At 41.1% G+C, this 20982-nt stretch overlaps 2 protein-coding genes across 3 annotated transcripts in view; one reads left to right on the top strand and one right to left on the bottom strand.

Moving 5' to 3' along the window:
* Positions 1-20982, top strand: part of BTD (biotinidase) — a 60516-nt gene that overhangs the window by 7649 nt on the left and 31885 nt on the right. The window lies entirely within an intron of this gene.
* Positions 17988-20311, bottom strand: LOC103005017 (zinc finger FYVE domain-containing protein 1-like). Its single transcript, XM_028162001.2, is given in 5 exon segments — positions 17988-18027; positions 18029-18760; positions 18803-19157; positions 19160-20062; positions 20065-20311. Coding segments are annotated over 5 exon segments (2277 nt in total).

Raw genomic sequence — 20982 nt, 5'->3', positions numbered from 1 at the left:
CGATGGACATTTAGGTTGCTTCCATGTCCTGGCTATTGTAAATAGAGCTGCAATGAACATTGTGGTACATGACTCTTTTTGAATTATGGTTTTCTCAGGGTATATGCCCAGTAGTGGGATTGCTGGGTCGTATGGTAGTTCTATTTTTAGTTTTTTAAGGAACCTCCATACTGTTCTCCATAGTGGCTGTATCAATTTACATTCCCACCAACAGTGCAAGAGGGTTCCCTTTTCTCCACACCCTCTCCAGCATTTATTGTTTCTAGATTTTTTGATGATGGCCATTCTGACCAGTGTGAGATGATATCTCATTGTAGTTTTGATTTGCATTTCTCTAATGATTAATGATGTTGAGCATTCTTTCATGTGTCTCTTGGCAATCTGTATATCTTCTTTGGAGAAATGTCTGTTTAGGTCTTCTGCCCATTTTTGGATTGGATTGTTTGTTTTTTTGTAATTGAGCTGCATGAGCTGCTTGTAAATCTTGGAGATTAATCCTTTGTCAGTTGCTTCATTTGCAAATATTTTCTGCCATTCTGAGGGTTGTCTTTTGGTCTTGTTTATGGTTTCCTTTGCTGTGCAAAAGCTTTTAAGTTTCATTAGGTCCCATTTGTTTATTTATGTTTTTATTTCCATTTCTCTAGGAGCTGGGTCAAAAAGGATCTTGCTGTGATTTATGTCATAGGGTGTTCTGCCTATGTTTTCCTCTAAGAGTTTGATAGTGTCTGGCCTTACACTTAGGTCTTTAATCCATTTTGAGTTTATTTTTCTGTATGGTGTCAGGGAGTGTTCTAATTTCATACTTTTACATGTACCTGTCCAGTTTTCCCAGCACCACTTATTGAAGAGGCTGTCTTTTCTCCACTGTATATGCTTGCCTCCTTTATCAAAGATAAGGTGACCATATGTGCATGGGTTTATCTCTGGGCTTTCTATCCTGTTCCATTGATCTATGTTTCTGTTTTTGTGCCAGTACCAAACTGTCTTGATTACTGTAGCTTTGTAATATAGTCTGAAGTCAGGGAGCCTGATTCCTCCAGCTCCATTTTTCGTTCTCAAGATTGCTTTGGCTATTCGGGGTCTTTTGTGTTTCCATACAAATTGTGAAATTTTTTGTTTAGTTCTGTGAGAAATGCCATTGGTAGTTTGATAGGGATTGCATTGAATCTGTAGATTGCTTTGGGTAGTATAGTCATTTTCACAATGTTGATTCTTCCAATCCAAGAACATGGTATATATCTCTCCATCTATCTGTATCATCTTTATTTTCTTTCATCAGTGTCTTATAATTTTCTGCATACAGGTCTTTTGTCTCCTCAGGTAGGTTTATTCCTAGATATTTTATTCTTTTTGTTGCAATGGTAAACAGGAGTGTTTTCTTAATTTCACTTTCAGATTTTTCATCATTGGTGTATAGGAATGCAAGATATTTCTGTGCATTAATTTTGTATCCTGCTACTTTACCAAATTCATTGATTAGCTCTAGTAGTTTTCTGGTAGCATCTTTAGGATTCTCTATGTATGGTATCATGTCATCTGCAAACAGTGACAGCTTTACTTCTTCTTTTCCGATTTGGATTCCTTTTATTTCTTTTTCTTCTCTGATTGCTGTAGCTAACACTTCCAAAACTATGTTGAATAATAGTGGTGAGAGTGGGCAACCTTGTCTTGTTCCTGATCTTAGTGGAAATGGTTTCAGTTTTTCACCATTGAGGACAATGTTAGCTGTGGGTTTGTCATATATGGCCTTTATTATGTTGAGGAAAGTTCCCTCTATGCCTACTTTCTGCAGGGCTTTTATCATAAATGGGTGTTGAATTTTGTCGAAAGCTTTCTCTGCATCTACTGAGATGATCATATGGTTTTTCTCCTTCAATTTGTTAATATGATGTATCACGTTGATTGATTTGCGTATATTGACGAATCCTTGCATTCCTGAGACAAACCCCACTTGATCATGGTGTATGATCCTTTTAATGTGCTGTTGGATTCTGTTTGCTAGTATTTTGTTGAGGATTTTTGCATCTATGTTCATCAGTGATATTGGCCTGTAGTTTTCTTTCTTTGTGACATCTTTGTCTGGTTTTGGTATCAGGGTGATGGTGGCCTCGTAGAATGAGTTTGGGAGTGTTCCTCCCTCTGCAATATTTTGGAAGAGTTTGAGAAGGATAGGTGTTAGCTCTTCTCTACATGTTTGATAGAATTCGCCTATGAAGCCATCTGGTCCTGGGCTTTTGTTTGTTGGAAGATTTTTAATCACAGTTTCAATTTCAGTGCTTGTGATTTGTCTGTTCATATTTTCTATTTCTTCCTGGTTCAATCTCGGCAGGTTGTGCATTTCTAAGAATCTGTCCATTTCTTCCAGGTTGTCCATTTTATTGGCATAGAGTTGCTTGTAGTAATGTCTCATGATCGTTTGTATTTCTGCAGTGTCAGTGGTTACTTTTCCTTTTTCATTTCTAATTCTATTGATTTGAGTCTTCTCCCTTTTTCTATTGATGAGTCTGGCTAATGGTTTATCAATTTTGTTTACCTTCTCAAAGAACCAGCTTTTAGTTTTATTGATCTTTGCTATTGTCTCCTTCATTTCTTTTTCATTTATTTCTGATCTGATCTTTATGATTTCTTTCCTTCTGGTAGCTTCGGGGTTTTTTTGTTCTTCTTTCTCTAATTGCTTTAGGTGCAAGGTTAGGTTGTTTATTCGAGATGTTTCCTGTTTCTTGAGGTAGGCTTGTATTGCTATAAACTTCCCTCTTAGCACTGCTTTTGCTGCATCCCATAGGTTTTGGGTCGTCGTGTCTCCATTGTCATTTGTTTCTAGGTATTTTTTGATTTCCCCTTTGATTTCCTCAGTGATCACTTCGTTATTAAGTAGTGTATTGTGTAGCCTCCATGTGTTTTTATTTTTTACAGATCTTTTCCTGTAATTGATATCTAGTCTAATAGCGTTGTAGTCGGAAAAGATACTTGATACGATTTCAATTTTCTTAAATTTACCAAGGCTTGATTTCTGACCCCAGATATGATCTGTCCTGGAGAATGTTCCATGAGCAATTGAGAAAAATGTGTATTCTGTTGTTTTTGGGTGGAATGTCCTATAAATATCAATTAAGTCCATCTTGTTTAATGTATCATTTAAAGCTTGTGTTTCCTTATTTATTTTCATTTTGGATGATCTGTCCATTGGTGAAAGTGGGGTGTTAAAGTCCTCTACTATGATTGTGTTGCTGTCGATTTCCCCTTTTATGGCTGTTAGTATTTGCCTTATGTATTGAGGTGCTCCTATGTTGGGTGCATAAATATTTACAATTGGTATACCTTCCTCTTAGATCCATCCCTTGATCATTATATCATGTCCTTCTTTGTCTCTTGTAATAGTCTTTATTTTAAAGTCTATTTTGTCTAATATGAGAATTGCTCCTCCAGCTTTCTTTTGATTGCCATTTGCATGGAATATCTTTTTCCATCCCCTCACTTTCAGTCTGTAAGTGTCTCTAGGTCTGAAGTGGGTCTCTTGTAGACAGCATATATATGGGTCTTGTTTTTGTATCCATTCAGCCAGTCTGTGTCTTTTGGTGGGAGCATTTAATCCATTTACATTTAAGGTAATTATCGATATGTATGTTCCTATTCCCGTTTTCTTAAATGTTTTGGGTTTGTTATTGCAGGTGTTTTCCTTCTCTTGTGTTTCTTGCCTAGAGAAGTTCCTTTAGCATTTGTTGTAAAGCTGGTTTGGTGGTGCTGAACTCTCTCAGCTTTTGCTTGTCTGTAAAGGTTTTAATTTCTCCATCAAATCTGAATGAGATCCTTGCTGGGCAGAGTGATCTTGGTTGTAGGTTTTTCTCCTTCATCACTTTAAGTATATCCTGCCACTCCCTTCTGGCTTGCAGGTTGTCTGCTGAAAGATCAGCTGTTAACCTTATGGGCATTCCCTTGTGTGTTATTTGTTGTTTTTCCCTTGCTGCTTTTAATATATTTTCTTTATATTTAATTTTTGATAGTTTGATTAATATGTGTCTTGGCGTGTTCCTCCTTGGATTTATCCTGTATGGGACTCTCTGTGCTTCCAGGACTTGATTCACTATTTCCTTTCCCATATTAGGGAAGTTTTCAACTATAATCTCTTTAAATATTTTCTCAGTCCCTTTCTTTTTCTCTTCTTCTGGGACCCCTATAATTCGAATGTTGGTGCATTTAATGTTGTCCCAGAGGTGTCTGAGACTGTCCTCAGTTCTTTTCATTCTTTTTTGTTTATTCTGCTCTGCAGTAGTTATTTCCACTATTTTATCTTCCAGGTCACTTTCCCGTTCTTCTGCCTCAGTTATTCTGCTATTGATCCCATCTAGAGTATTTTTAATTTCATTTATTGTGTTTTTCATCGTTGCTTGGTTACTCTTTAGTTCTTCTACATCCTTGTTAAATGTTTCTTGCATTTTGTCTATTCTATTTCCAAGATTTTGGATCATCCTTACTATCATTATTCTGAATTCTTTTTCAGGTAGACTACCTATTTCCTCTTCATTTGTTAGGTCTGGTGTGTTTTGACCCTGCTCCTTCATCTGCTGTGTGTTTTTCTGTCTTCTCATTTTGCTTATCTTACTGTGTTTGGGGTCTCCTTTTCACAGGCTGCAGGTTTGTAGTTCCCGTTGTTTTTGGTATCTGTCCCCAGTGGCTAAGGTTGGTTCAGTGGGTTGTGTAGGCTTCCTGGTGGAAGGGACTAGTGCCTGTGTTCTGGTGGATGAGGCTGGATCTTGTCTTTCTGGTGGGCACGTCCACGTCTGGTGGTGTGTTTTGGGGTGTCTGTGGCCTTATTATGATTTTAGGCAGTCTCTCTGCTAATGGATGGGGCTGTGTTCCTGTCTTGCTAGTTGTTTGGCATAGGGTGTCCAGCACTGTAGCTTGCTGGTCGTTGAGTGAAGCTGGGTCTTGATGTTGAGATGGAGATCTCTGAGAGATTTTCGGCATTTGGTATTACTTGGAGCTGGGAGGTCTCTTGTGGACCAGTGTCCTGAAGTTGGCTCTCCCACCTCAGAGGCACAGCCCTGACACCTGGCTGGAGCACCAAGAGCCTTTCATCCACACGGCCGGCCTGTGGTCCCCAGGACTGTCGCGGCTTCGGTCTCCGGGGCCCCTCCAGAGCCGGCAGCCTCAGTGAGACCGCCCTCCCCTCCAGCTCCGGGGCACTTCAGTGATGGCGGAGGGAAGAGACCCCAAGCCGGGAGTTCCAGCTCTGCGGAAACACGGGCTCCGTTCTGGGCGAGGAGGTGGGACCGCTCTCTGTATTTTCTTCTTAATTATAATTTGCTTTTAGATTCTCTTGGGTTTCTTTGTAGATAATCATATCATTAATGAAAGTTTTGTTTCTTCTTTTCCTATTCTTATATCTTTTATACTTCTTTTTCTTTTTTAACATTCCTAAATTTATTTTATTTTTATTTTTTAAAAGTTATACTCCATTTATAATTATTATAAAATATTGTCTATATTCCCTGTGTTGTACAATATATCCTTGTAGCTTACTTTATACATAATAGTTTGCACCTCTTAATGCCCCTTCCCTCTTCCCTCTCCCCAGTGGTAACCACTAGTTTGTCCTCTACATCTCTGAGTTTTACTTCTTTTTTGTTATGTTCACTAGTTTATTGTATTTTTTAGATTCCACATATAAGTTATATCACACAGTATTTGTCTTTCTCTGTCTGACTTATTTCACTTGACATAATACTCTCCAAGTCCATCCATGTTGTTGCAAATGGCAAAACTGCATTCTTTTATGTGGCTGAGTAGTATTCCATTGTGTGTGTGTATGTATGTGTGTATATATATATACACACACACCACATCTTCTCTGTCTGTTCATCTGTTGGACACTTAGGTTGCTTCCATATCTTAGCAACTGTAAATAGTGCTGCTGTGAACACTGGGGTGCTTGTATCTTTTCAAAATTAGTGTTTTTGGTTTTTTTAGATATATATACCCCCAGGAGTGGAATTGCTGGGTCATATGGTCGTTTTATTTTTATTTTTTTGAGGACCCTCCCTACTGTTTTCCACAGTGGTTATACCAATTAACATTCCCGCCAACAGTGTACAAGGATTCCCTTTCTCCACATCCTCACCACATTTGTTATTTGTGTTCTTTTTGATGATAGCCATTCTAACAGGTGTAAAGTGATATCTTATTGTGGTTTTGATTTGCATTTTCCTGATGATTAGTGATGTTGAACATCTTTTCATGTGCCTGTTGGCCATCTGCATTTCTTCTTTGGATATACTTCTTTTTCTTATCTTATTGCACTGGCTAAGACCTCCTGTACAATATAGATAAGAAGCACTGATAAGTCACATTTTAATTTCCTTTAATTTATTAATGTGGTGAATTAAGTTGATACACTTTCTCATATTAAATGATCCATCATTCTTGTGATAAACCCAACTTGGTCATGATGATTTTCTTCTTAGACATTGCTTAGTTAGTTTGCTATTATTTTTATTTAGGCTTTCTGCATTTGTGTTTAAGAGTGAGAGTCAACCATTATTTTCCTTTCTTAAACTATCCTTATCTAGCTTGGGTTTCAAGGTTATACTCTCTTTTAAAAATTTTCAGAATACTTTGTATAAAATATGTATGTATAAATATGTTTGTATAAAAAAGATACAGTATGTGTCTTTCCCTTGAATGTTTGGGAGAATTCCACTGAAAAATATACCAGTATTGATGCCTTTAGAGAGAGTCTTTGATAATTTAATTTTTCTTTTTTTTTTGAAGATTTCTTTTTTTGATGTGGACCATTTTTTTTTAAAGTCTTTATTGAGTTTGTTACAATAGTGCTTCTCTTTTGGTTTTTTGGCCCCATGGCATGTGGGAGCTTAGCTCCCCAACCAGGGATCGAACCCGCACGCCCTGCCTTGGAAGGCAAAGTCCTAACCCCTGGACCACCAGGGAAGTCCCCAAAATTTAATTTTTCTTGGGTAATTGGTCAGCTTCATTTTTCTATCTTTTTTGGACTTAGTTTTGGTAAGTTTTATTTTCCTAGAAAATTGTACATTTCATCCACATATCCCTTTAACATACAGTTGTTCTAGGGCATCCAATAATCAGTTCTAAAATTTTTGTTGTAATCACAGTTATGTTCCCTTTTAATTTTTTCATGTTCATGTGTGTATTTGTTTACTTTTCTCCTTGATCAGTCTTGATGGAGTCTTGTTTATTTCATTAGTCTTTTCAGAGAATCGTTTTCTACCCAAGGCTTCTTGGCAAAATGGCCACTTCCAGAGCTGAGCCAGGAAATGTACACAATAAGGTTGGGACATCTTTTAATGTTAGATTAGAAAAAAGGTATTGGAAACTATTAGGGTAATGTAGGATGAGTTTCAATAATGATAATAATTGCAATGGAAAGAAATCCATGAAATATGTTTAAATCCATGAGTTCATAATATTTTTAAAAAATTGGTCACCTTCAGAAAATAATAGAGATACCAGTTTCTTATTTTGAAAACTGATTTTAAAAAGAAGGGGAGGGACTTCCCTGGTGGCGCAGTGGTTGGGAATCCACCTGCCAATGCAGGGGACATGGGTTTGAACCCTGGTCCGGGAAGATCCCACATGCAGCAGAGCAACTAAGCCCATGTGCCACAACTACTGAGCCTGCGCTCTAGAGCCCGGGGGCCACAACTACTGAGCCCACGTGCCACAACTACTGAAGCTCACGCGCCTAGAGCCTGTGCTCTGCAACAAGAGAAGCCACCTCAATGAGAAGCCTGTGCACCGCAAGAAAGAGTAGCTCCCACTCACCGCAACTAGAGAAAGCCTGCGCGCAGCAACGAAGACCCAAGACAGCCAAAAATAAATAAATAAAAAATAAAATTAAAATAAATAAAAATAAAAAGAATGGGAGAGAAGCAATCCCACTCCTAGGCATATACCCGGAGAAAACCGTAATTCTAAAAGATACATGCACCCCGAAGTTCATTGCAGCAGTATTTACAATAGCCAGGACATGGAAGTAACCTAAATATCCATCAACAGAGGAATGGATAAAGAATATGTAGTACATATATACAATGGAATATTAGCCATAAAAAAGAACAAAATAGTGCCATTTGCAGCCACATGGATGGACCTAGAGATTGTCATACTGAGTGAAGTAAGTCAGATACAGAAAGACAAATATCGTATGATATTACTTATATGTGGAATCTAAAAAAAGGGTACAGATGAACTTATTTACAAAACAGAAGTAGAGTCACAGATGTAGAAAACAAGCTTATGGTTACCAGGGGATAAGGGGGCAGGGATGAATTGGGAGATTGGGATTGACATATACACGCTACTATATATAAAATAGATAACTAACAAGGACCTACTATATGCACAGGTAACTCTACTCAATAGTCTGTGATGTCCTATATGGGAAAAGAATCTTAAAAAAGGGTGGATATATGTGTATGTATAACTGATTCACTTTGCTGTATACCTGAAACTAATACAACATTGTAAATCAACTATACTCCAATAAAAATTTTTAAAAATAAAAAAAAAAGAATGGGAGAGAGAATCTAGCATTTATCCTGCCTTTCCTGTATGAACTGTACCATTAGATAACCAAATAGTAGATAAAATAAAATACCTCTTTTTAAAAAGTATTCCAATTAATGAATAAAAATGAAATGATAGAATTAGAATATCAGCATTTTGCAATCCCCAACGAATAGAAAATAGTATTAAGGGTTAATGTTTTGTGCTAAGATCATAAAAAGAGAGTCAGACATAAGCCTCATGTTGAAAGAACATACTACCACCATAGTCTTCCTAAAAGGATGGAACCTGAGTCCAGTACAATCTCTGGATTCAGCTGTCGATTTGCAAGAAGTACCAAGGAAAGGGGAAAAGTTTGAATCTTACCATGCATGTGCAAGCAAAATCCATTCTGTTGGAAAATCTACAGGTCAAATGACCAGGCTTCTTCAACAGGCTGATTTTTTTAAAAATTAATTAATTAATTAATTAATTATTTTTAGCTGTGTTGGGTCTTCATTTCTGTGCGAGGGCTTTCTCTAGTTGCGGCAAGCGGGGTCCACTCTTCATCGCGGTGCGTGGGCCTCTCACTATCGTGGCCGCATTTGTTGCGGAGCACAGGCTCCAGACGCGCAGGCTCAGTAGTTGTGGCTCACGGGCCTAGTTGCTCCGCGGCATGTGGGATCTTCCCAGACCAGGGCTCGAACCCATGTCCCCTGCATTAGCAGGCAGATTCTCAACCACTGAGCCACCAGGGAAGCCCGAACAGGCTGATTTTAAGGAAATAAAAGGAATGGAAAAGGAACCTATAGATTAAAAGAGACTTAAAGGATATATCAATTTTTTTTAATTGGGAAGACTAAACTATACTGCCTAAGGATATACATTAGGTGATAAAGCTTTATTTATTTTTTAAAGGAAGTGATAACTATAAAAATCAGGGTAATGGTTACTTGGCCAATTATGGGTAGAATTGCGAGATTTAGAAAAACAAAATGAACAAAACAGGACACCCAGGACTCTCAGCTAAATTTGAATTTCAGGTAAATAATGAATAATTTTTCAGCGTATGTTCCAACATCCAAACTCAAACTTAACTGTGCCTCCTATATTTTATCTGGCAAAATCTTGATTTTATTCAAGATGGTAATGCAGCTTACTCCCCAGCCTTCCTTATAGCTCAGAGTGGTCATGAGTTCCCTTGTTGGCCAGAGCAATTTTTTTTTTTTTTGGCCACGCTGCGTGGCTTGCAGGATCTTATTTCCCTGACCAGGGATGGAACCTGGGCCACGGCAGTGAAAGTGCCGAGTCCTTACCACTGGACTGCCAGGGAATTCCCTGGCCAGAGCAATTTAAATGAAGTCAGTGGGCAGGGCTTTGGGGAAAGCTGATTGAACCGGCAGATACCCTCCTACTCTTCCACGCAGCATGGCATTGGACTTGTAGCAGTCTTCTTGCGACCACAAGGTGACCCTGAAGATGGTAGCTGCTGCATGCTGAGGACAGAGAAGCACAGAGAGGAAGATCCGGGATTCTAGATAACATCGTGGAACTTTGTTATATTTTGTTATCAGAATTTCCTCACTTCATTAGAAAAACTTTTCTTCTTTTACTATGTTCTGGTACACTGAGTAGCATTGGGATTATCTGCTCCTTTATAATTAGGAAGAATTCCTCTGGAAACTGTCTGGGCCTGCTTTGAGGGTGGAGGATGGGAAGGGAATAGTTGTATGATAACTTTGTTATTTCTTCTGTGATTGTTGGCTTGATTCAGTTTTCTCTTTTAACTGGAGTAAGTTTTGATAAAATACATTTTCCTAGGAAATTATCCATTTTATCTAAACTTTCAAGTTTATCAGTATGTAATTGAATGAGGAGCTTGTTTCTTATTCTTTTAATTTCTCCTTCATTTGTAGATATTTCCTCCTTATTGTTACCCATTTTGTATATGTTCTTTTTTTTCCCCCTTAATTAGGTTAGATGATGATTTATCTATATGTTCGGGTTTTTTCCAAAGAACAACTTCTTGGACTTATTTAGTCTATCATTTTCTGTCTGCTAATTTATTAATTTCCACTTTTGTTTCCTTTCTTCTGCTTTCCTGCACACTGCACTACTCTTTCCCCCATTCCTACCCACATTTTTTTGTTTTATCATTTCTGTGTTGTCAGAGTCGAAAACATTTGTATTGTGTTCTATAAACATATTCTTCATATTTATTTTATATTTAAGGATCAGTGTCAGTTCATTCACCATATTTTTTTTTTAATTTTTTAATTTTTTAAATTTTTGGCTGAGTTGGGTTTTCATTGCTGCATGCGGGCTTTCTCTAGTTGCGGCAAGCGAGGGCTACTCTTCATTGTGGTGCACAGGCTTCTCATTGCGGTGGCTTCTCTTGTTGCAGAGCACGGGCTCTAGGCGCGTGGACTTCACTAGTTGCAGCATGCAGGTTCCGTAGTTGTGACACATGGGCCCTAGAGCCTGTGGGCTTCAGTAGTTGCAGTGCATGGGCTCAGTAGTTGCAGCGCATGGGCTCTGGGGTGCACGGGATTCAGTAGTTGTGGCACGTGGGCTCAGTAGTTGTGGCTCACAAGCTCTAGAGTGCAGACTCAGTAGTCATAGAGCACAGGCTCAGTTGCTCCGCAGCACATGGGATCTTCCTGGACCAGGGATCGAACCCGTGTCTCTTGCATCGGCAGGCAGATTCTTATCCACTGCGCCACCAGGGAAGTCCCACACCATATTTTTTAAATTACCTCTTGGTTGGCAGTTTATCCTATATGAATTTTTTCAAGAAAGACTGATGGGACTTCCCTGGTGACGCAGTGGTTAAGAATCCTTCTGCCAATGCAGGGGACACGGGTTTGATCCCTGGTCTGGGAGGATCCAACGTGCTGCAGAGCAACTAAGCCTGTGCGCCACAACTACTGAAGCCCGCGCACCCTAGAGTCCGAGCTCTGCAACAAGAGAAGCCACCGCAATAAGAAGCCCGCACAGTGCAACGAAGAGTAGCCCCCGCTCGCCACACCTAGAGAAAGCCCACGCGCAGCAACGAACACTCAACGCAGCCAAAAAAAAAAAAAGACTGATAAAAATAACATTCCCTGAGTTGTCAAACCTATTATCTCTGATTTTTATACTTCAAACACAGTTTGGCATAGAATAAAATTCCTGGTTCATATTTTCTTTTTTCAAAAGGACTCTATGTAGGCTTTTACTAACATTGATGTTATTGTGGTGAAGTCTGAGGATAGCCTGATTTTTTGCCCTTATAAATGCCCTTGATCTTTTTATTTGGCTTCCGAAGTGATTCTTATTTAACTTTGAAGGTCAGGAATTTTACTAGGCTATGTACTGGTATTGACATTTTGTCCCTTTTTCTCCTGAGTTTGGTGTGTCCTTTCAATGTATAAATTCAAATCTGCTTTTCTTTATGGAAAGTTTTCTTCAATTACATCTTTAAATAATTTTCCTCTTCCATTATGTATTATCTATTGTTTGTAACAAATTACCACACATTTAGTAGCTTAAAATATGACACATTTATTATCTCATAGTTTCAGTGGTCAAGGAGTCTGAGCATGGCTTAACTGCCTCCTCTGCTCAGGACCTCACAAGACTACAGTGAAGGTGTCAGCTGGGTTCACAGTTTCATCAGAGGCTGAGTCCTCTTCCAAGCTCAACTGGTTTTTGGAAGAATAATTTCCTTGCAACTGTAGAACTCCTGGTGGCTTTATTCTTCAAGGACAGCAGGAGAGAAAGTGTCTGACCTCAGGAAAGACTTCAGTTCCTCTTTTAAAGTCTTTCACCTGATTAGGTCAGGCCCACTCAGGATAATCTTTTAAATAACTCAGAATTAGCTAATTTGGGATTTTAATTACATATGTGAAACCTGTTCACCTTTGTCATATTCTATTGGCTGGAAGCAAAGCATAGTTTCTACCTGCACTCAAGGGAAGGGTATCACCTTAGGGTGTGTCCACCACACATTATTTCCCTTTTCTTTTATGGATTTCCCAATTACGTATATGTTGGATCTCATTCACCAGCCCTCCCTATCTATCATTTTCTCTAGACTGCTTTGCAATTCTGTATTTCCATTCGTGTTGCTCACTTTCTCATTCCTGACCTCTTTGTCACTTATGTTATTTACAGCATCATCTGATTCTTTTGTGCAGTTTCCATACTTGCTTTAATTTCTTTTTTTAAAATTTAAGTCAATATTTTAAATTGAGGTATAATTGACATATAAAATTATATTAGTTTCAAGTGTACAACATAAGGATTTGATATTTGTGTACATTACTAAATGATCACCACAGTAAGTCTAGTTAACATTGTCACCATACATAATTACAAATACTTTTTTATGGTGAGAACTTTTAAGATCTACTCTCTTAGCACCTTTCAGATATGCAGCACTGTATTATTAGGTGTAGTCACCATGCTGTACATTACACCCCATGACTTACTTATGTTATAACTGGAAGTATGCCTTAATTTCTTTGATGGCTTTATTTTTTTTTCTGCTTCTGTCTTGAGCTCTCCCAGATAACATTTCATTTCCCCCACTCCCTGTTCTCCTTCCCCCACATCCTCTCTCCTCCCCTTTCCCTCCCCTCTTTCTCTTCCTTTTTATTTATTTATTTATTTATTTATTTATTTTTAAAATATTTGAGTGGAAGTTTTTTTTTTGTTTTTTATTTATTTATTTATTTATTTATTTATTTATTTATGGCTGTGTTGGGTCTTCATTTCTGTGCGAGGGCTCTCTGTAGTTGTGGCAAGTGGGGGCCACTCTTCATCACGGTGTGCAGGCCTCTCACTATCGTGGCCTCTCTTGTTGTGGAGCACAGGCTCCAGACGCGCAGGCTCAGCAAATGTGGCTCACGGGCTAGTTGCTCCGTGGCATGTGGGATCTTCCCAGACCAGGGCTCGAACCCGTGTCCCCTGCATTGGCAGGCAGATTCTCAACCACTGCACCACCAGGGAAGCCCAGCAGGTTCTTATTAGTTATCTATTTTATACATATTAGTGTATTCAAATGCTTTTTCTGCATCCGATTTTTCTTTGTTAGTCCATTGTTGTGATGGATTACACGAACTGATTTTCAAATGTTGAATCAGCCTAGCATGCCTGGAATAAATCTCATTTGGTCATGGCGTATAATCCTTTTTATAAATTATTGGATTGGATTTGCTAATATTTTGTTGAGGATTTTTGCAGTTTTATTTTCTTGTAATGTCTTTGTCTGGTTTTTGTATTAGGGTAATGCCAGCCTCATAGAATGAGTTTGGAAGTACAGTTGATCCTTGAACAACATGGGTTTAAACTGCATGAGTCCACTTATACGTGGATATTTTTTTTAATAAATACTACAGTACCACACAATCTGCAGTTGGTTGAATCCACAGATGTGGAACCTTGTGTACCGAGGGCCGACTCTGGGACTGGAGCATCCGTGGATTTAGTATCTGCAGCAGATCCTGGAACCATGGATACCAAGGGATGACTGTATGCTCTCTGCTTCTGTCTTCTAGAAGAGATTGTAAAGAATTAGTATAATTTCTTCCTTAAGTGTTTGGTAGAATTTACCAGTGAACCTATCTGGGCCTGTTTTACATGTTTTGGAAGGCCTGCTGTTGGACAGGGCTGGGTCCCAGGGTGGCTGGCTGTGTGGCCCTGGGGGATTCGGGGCTGGTGCCCATCTGCTGGTGGGCAGCTAAGCCCCCAGCACTAATAGGCTAGAGGGAGGACTCCGGAATGGTACTTGCTAGCACTAGTGTCCTCGTGGTAGAACAAGTACCTCAAAATGGCTGCCACCAGTATCTATGTGCCCTGGGGGACCCCATTTGCCTCTTGCCTCTCTAGGACTCTCTAAGATCAGCAAGTGGGTCTGACCCAGGGTCCTTTCAAATTACTGCCTCTGCCCTGGGTCTAGGAGCCTGTGAGATTTTGCTTGTGCCCTTTAAGAGCAGAGTCTGTCTTTCCTTCAGCCCTCTGGCTCTCCCCTATGCAATCGCCACTGACTTTCAAAGCCAGACTTTCCGTGGACTCATCTTCCCTGCGCAGGACCCCTGGGCTGGAGCCCAATGTAGGACTCAGACCCTTCACTCCTTGGGGAGAACCTCCACAATTGTAATTACCCTCCAGTTTGTGGGTGTTGACTAAACTGCATCTTTGCCCCTCCTACCAGTCTCCTGTGGTTCATTCTTTGTATCTTTAGTTGTAGAAAATCTTTTCTGCTAGCCTTCAGGTTGTTCTCATATAGTTTTGTAAATAGGTGTAATTTTGGTGTACCCAACATGGGAGGAGGTGAGCTCAGAGCCTTCCTACTCTACCATCTTGGTCACACCAAAGCTTAGACTATTGATCTTAGATCTCTCTTCTTTTCTAATATATGCATTCAATACTGTTCAAAATATCCCTCTCTACCCTCCTATCACTGCATCTCACAAATTTTCATAAGTTTTTTAAGTTTTAAGTTTCATAAGTATTTTCATTTAGTTCAAAATATTTTAAAATTTCTCTTGAGATTTCCTCTTTGACCCATGTGTTATCATAGAAGCAAGTTGTTTAATCTCAAAGTATTTGAGGATTTCCCAGTTATCTTTCTATTATTGATTTCTAGTTTAATTCCATTGCGGTTTGAATGCAGACATTGCATGATTTCTGTTCTTTATAATTTGTTAAGGTATGTTTTATGGCCCATAATGTTTTCTATCTTGATGAATACAGAATATTTCATGCAAACGTGAGAAGAATGTGTATTCTGGTGTTATTGGATGAAATAGTCTATAATTATATCCAATTAATTGGTGGTACTATTTTTTTTTGAATTGTTGAAATTTATTTTATTTATTTTTTTATACAGCAGGTTCTTATTAGTTATCCATTTTATACATATTAGTGTATACGTGTCAGTCCCAATCGCCCAATTCATCACACCACAACCACCCCCTGCCACTTTCCCCCCTTGGTGTCCATACGTTTGTTCTCTACATCTGTGTCTCTATTTCTGCCTTGCAAACCAGTTCATCTGTACCATTTTTCTAGGTTCCACATATATGCGTTAATATACGATATTTATTTTTCTCTTTCTGACTTACTTCACTCTGTATGACAGTCTCTAGATCCATCCACGTCTCTACAAATGACCCAATTTCGTTCCTTTTTTATGGCTGAGTAATATTCCATTGTATATATGTACCACATCTTCTTTATCCATTCGTCTGTTGATGGGAATTTAGGTTGCTTCCATGACCTGGCTATTGTAAACAGTGCTGCAATGAACATTGGGGTGCATGTGTCTTTTTGAATTATGGTTTTCTCTGGGTATATGCCCAGTAGTGGGATTGCTGGATCATATGGTAATTCTATTTTTAGTTTTTTAAGGAATCTCCATACTGTTCTGCACAATGGCTGTGTCAATTTACATTCCCACCAACAGTGCAAGAGGGTTCCCTTTTCTCCACACCTTCTCCAGCATTTGTTGTTTGTGGATTTTCTGATGATGGCCATTCTAACTGGTGTGAGGTGATACCTCATTGTCGATTTGATTTCTCTAATAATTAGTGATGTTGAGCAGCTTTTCATGTGCTTCGTGGCCATCTGTATGTCTTCTTTGGAGAAATGTCTATTTAGGTCTTCTGCCCATTTTTTTTTTTTTTTAATTTTATAGCTACTTTATTTATTTATTTCTTTATTTTTGGCTGTGTTGGGTCTTCAGTTCTTGCGAGGGCTTTCTCTAGTTACGGCAAGTGGGGGCCACTCTTCATCGCGGTGCAGGGACCGCTCTTCATCGCGGTGCGCGGGCCTCTCACTATCGCGGCCCCTCCCGTTGCGGGGCACAGGCTCCAGACGCGCATGCTCAGTAGTTGTGGCGCACGGGCTTAGTTGCTCCGCGGCATGTGGGATCTTCCCAGACCAGGGCTCGAACCCGTGTCCCCTGCATTGGCAGGCAGATTCTCAACCACTGCGCCACCAGGGAAGCCCCCTGCCCATTTTTTAATTGGGTTGTTTGTTATTTTAAAAATTGAGCTGCATGAGCTGTTTATATATTTTGGAGATTAATCCTTTGTCTGCTGATTCATTTGCATATATTTTCTCCCAATCTGAGGGTTGTCCTTTCGTCTTGTTTGTAGTTTCCTTTGCTTTGCAAAAGCTTTTAAGTTTCATCAGGTCCCATTTATTTTTGTTTTTATTTCCATTACTCTAGGAGGTGGATGAAAAAAGATCTTGCTGTGATTTATGTCAAAGAGTGTTCTTCCTATGTTTTCCTCTAAGAGTTTTATAGTGTCCAGTCTTACATTTAGGTCTCTAATCCATTTTGAGTTTATTTTTGTGTATGCTGTTAGGGAGTGTTCTAATTTCATTCTTTTACATGTAGCTGTCCAGTTTCCCCAGCACCACTTATTGAAGAGACTGTCTTTTCTCCATTGTATATCCTTGCCTCTTTTGTCATAGATTAGTTGACTATATGTGAGTGGGTTTATCTCTGGGCTTTCTATCCTGTTCCATTGATCTATATGTCTGTTTTTGTGCCAGTACCATATTGTCTTGGTTACTGTAGCTTTGTGGTATAGTCTGAAGTCAGGGAGTCTGATTCCTCTAGCTCCATTTTTTTCCCCTCAAGACTGGTTTGGCTATTCAGGGTCTTTTGTGTCTCCATACAAATTTTAAGATTTTTTGTTCCAGTTCTGTAAAAAATGCCATTGGTAATTTGATAAGGATTGCATTGACTCTGTAGATTGCTTTGGGTAGTGTAGTCATTTTCACAGTATTGACTCTTCCAATCCAAGAACATGGTATATTTCTCCATCTGTTCGTGTCATCTTTGATTTCTTTCATCAGTGTCTTATAATTTTCTGAGTGCTGGTCTTTTACCTTCTTAGGCAGATTTATTCCTAGGTATTTTGGTTTTTTTGTTGCGATGATGAATGGAATTGTTTCCTTAATTTCTCTTTCTGATCTTTCGTTGTTAGTGTGTAGGAATGCAAGAGATTTCTGTGCATTAATTTTGTATCCTGCAACTTTACCAAATTCATTGATTAGCTCTAGTAGTTTTCTGGTGGCATCTTTAGGATTCTCTATGTATAGTATCATGTCATCTGCAAACAGTGAGAGTTTTACTTCTTCTTTTCCAATTTGTATTCCTTTTATTTCTTTTTCTTCTCTGATTGCCGTGACTAGGACTTCCAAAAGTATGTTGAATAATAGTGGCAAGAGTGGACATCCTTGTCTTGTTCCTGATCTTAGAGGAAATGCTTTCAGTTTTTCACCATTGAGAATGATATTTGCTGCGGGTTTGTTGTATATGGCCTTTATTATGTTGAGGTAGGTTCCCTCTATGCCCACTTTCTGGAGAATTTTTATCATAAATGGGTGTTGAATTTTGTCAAAAGCTTTTTCTGCACCTATTGAGATGATCATATGGTTTTTATTCTTCAATTTTGGTGGGGGGGGCGTTAAAGGTCACCAGGCTTTTTATTGTAGTTAAAGCAGACAGATAGGATGGTCCCAGCCTCGAGAGGGGACATCCTGGCGGTCATGGGAACACTCGTCATAGAAGCCCTGTCTGCAGGCCCAGCAGTGGTACTTGGAAAGCTTGAGGCTGAACTCCTTCTGGCAGTTGTGGCAGTGCAGGATCTCATGGTCTGGTACCCAGTACGCCAGCCTGGCCGCATCCTTCACCAGACCTAGTGGTATGTCATTGGCTGTCACCACGGCTCCCAAAGTGTTCTGCACGGACTTGCCCACCTTCCGAGCAGTAAGCGTCCCGCCCTCATCGTCCGCCTGTGCCTCAGTAACGTCTAACTGGGAATTCCTGGCTTCATAGCAGTTGTCACATACCCACACGGGCGCAGGGCCCCAGCCCCGCTCCGGCACTGGCCGGGTCGTAGATGAAGAGCTGTCACAGAAGCCCTCCCCACAGGCCCAGCAGTGATGCTTGGTGTCATTATCTTTAAAGGATGTAGCACACTTGTTGCAGCTCAGGATCTGGGAGTTGGGCCTCCAGTAGGCAGGGGCGATCTGGTCTGTCAGCCAGGACGTCACAGCCTTGGTGGGCCCAAGGCTAAGCTCAGACACCGCCTGAGCCATGAAGTTCATCCCATCCAAGAGGCGCTGGGCAGCGTTGTTGTTGTCCTTCAGAAATCCATCAGTTCCAGGCCACACGTGCACAGTCTCTGTCCACACCACTGTATCCACAGGATATTGGTTCCCAAACCAGTACTGCCGGCTACGATAGACCACGCCGCAGTTGAGACATTCGGTTACGTACCCAGACCAGGCATGTTTTGCGAGACGCATCCAGGGGGAGTCGGTTGAAGCAGCCGTCTTGGGCACCACGCTGACTTCATTGCCTCTCTCGTAGCAGGCCTTGCAGGTAAAAACCCGGTTGTCATACTGGTGAGAGTATCTGCAGCGGCTGTTGGCTTCATGAGGTACTCCTTGTTTTCCGTGATTCATGCTGTTCTTATATCCAGCCCCGCAGCTGAGGCACAGAACGGAGCAGGTGAAGTGCTCATCTGGAAAAAAGGAGCTGTGTGCCATCTGGTCATCGGGGATCTCACCGCTGAAGCGGTCGCTCAGGGCCTTCAGAGCTTTGAAGATGATCCCCGGGTGCCGGGGAGAATGGTGGTGTTATTCTCTAGTTGTTGCTCCAAAGCACGCCGAAGACCAGAAAAGTGTGTGGGAGGATTGTATGTCCTCGTTCCCTTGTAATGAATAGAACTGAAGTCTTCAGGGAAGCGGCCCAGCTTCCGGAACTGGTCCTGGATGAGCTTCTCGGGCACCTCGGAGGAGTGATCAGAGCCTAGCAGCTGAGTGTGCACAGTCTCGTGGAAAATGATAACAGCAGGGCCCAGAGTGGACAGGGGGACATCCAGGCCACAGCGGGCAGTGGTAGCCTTGAGCTCCTTGGTGAAGTGCTTCAGATAAGCTTCTGAGGCATCCCCAAGGAACTTGAAGAGGTCACTGTGCAGTCGGTCTGCATGAGTTCGATAGATGACGAGGTCTGAGATGGCCAGGACCTTAAGCAGCAGCCGTGTTCTCTGGCTTAGATTCACTGTAGCCCCCAAGAGCCCTTCTGTGTCTATCACTGCTACCTTGTGGACTGGGTCATATGCTGCCCACACTCCCACAGTGCAGGACTCCTGGGCAGGGGAGGTTTTGAAGACTTCCCGGCCACAAAAGAAAGTGTGGTTGAGGGTATGAGACTTCTCATCCCCAGTATTTCCAAAAATGGAAACCACTCTCAGATGCTGATCGGGTTTGCAGTCCAATTTCCTAATAAAGTCCTCTTCATTCGTTGCCTGAATTTCTTCATTCTCATCTACTAGGAGGAAACTCACAACCTTCTCAGTCATCTTCTTCCTCTTGGTGTCCTCATCCATCCCTTCTTCCTCCAGCAACTCCTGGACCTTAGCCACATGGTACACAGTAACAGGGTGCCTCCTTTTGTTACCCCCAGAATGAGTCCTCTTCTGGCACTCCAGGCACAAGTTGATTTTACAGGTCTGGCACCTCACGTCTGCCCTCTGCCTGGAGAATGCCCACCGGGGCCCTTGCAGGGGTCACAGTAAGGGACGTGGCCAGCTTTGAGTCTGATCCGCTCATGGTTTCTCAGGCGCTCCTGCCGCTGGAGCTCCTCCTCGCAGCGGACACACTGCAGGCTGCAGCACTCGTCACGCTCGAAGACGGCTTCGTCAGTCCCGCTGCAGGTGTAACTCTCCTGGCACAACAGCCCAGGGTTCAGGCCCTTCTCTGCTGGGGAAGTCTGCGCACTCATATTCAGACCGGGAAGGAAAGCATCTACCATGTAACGGTACCTGGGCTTTCCCCAGAAGTGAAGACAAAGGCGTTGAGTCTGAAGACTGAGCACAGCCTCCACAGGGTTCTGAACGCCCTTTAAAAAATGTTTTTAAAAAAACATTCGATGTCCTATTAGAATTCTTCACACATTTACAAATGTTCGGTTGTTTAATTTTCTGCTGCCAAGACTCCTGAATCAGCAGCGACGTTGACTTGGTTTGATAGTTTCATCCTCCATAAAGTGCAGGCAAATATGTGGTTAAAATTAACTTGAGAGGATCTGTTATGGCTATCTGAGAGATCTGATGGGTTCACTGAGGTGGGTGCATGCATGCGGCCTTAGACACAAGGTTTTGGTAATGAAAGAGAGTGGTCAGGAGCTTTTCAATGTTATCCAGCTCAAGTCAGTATTTCAGAGGATACCTCGACGCCTCTCTTCAGCCGGGGATTCCTCACCCTTCCTTCTTTCCGGACAACACCACCACCACCCGAGAGGCAGGAGCAAGTTCTAAGAACAAAGAAGGTCCCCCCAAATCCCCCCCAACGCTGGCAGAGGCCAGAGCCGAATCCATTGTTTATACCACCCCCCCCGCCCCCGCCCCCCCCTTCCTCCCGGGGGCAGAGGGAGCTCCAGGGCTGTCGCTCGTC

Source organism: Balaenoptera acutorostrata, chromosome 4, assembly GCF_949987535.1.
Source record: "Balaenoptera acutorostrata chromosome 4, mBalAcu1.1, whole genome shotgun sequence".
Taxonomy (NCBI): Eukaryota; Metazoa; Chordata; class Mammalia; order Artiodactyla; family Balaenopteridae; genus Balaenoptera; species Balaenoptera acutorostrata.
The sequence above is the reverse complement of the archived record's forward strand: the minus strand, read 5'-3'. Positions and strand labels throughout refer to the sequence as shown.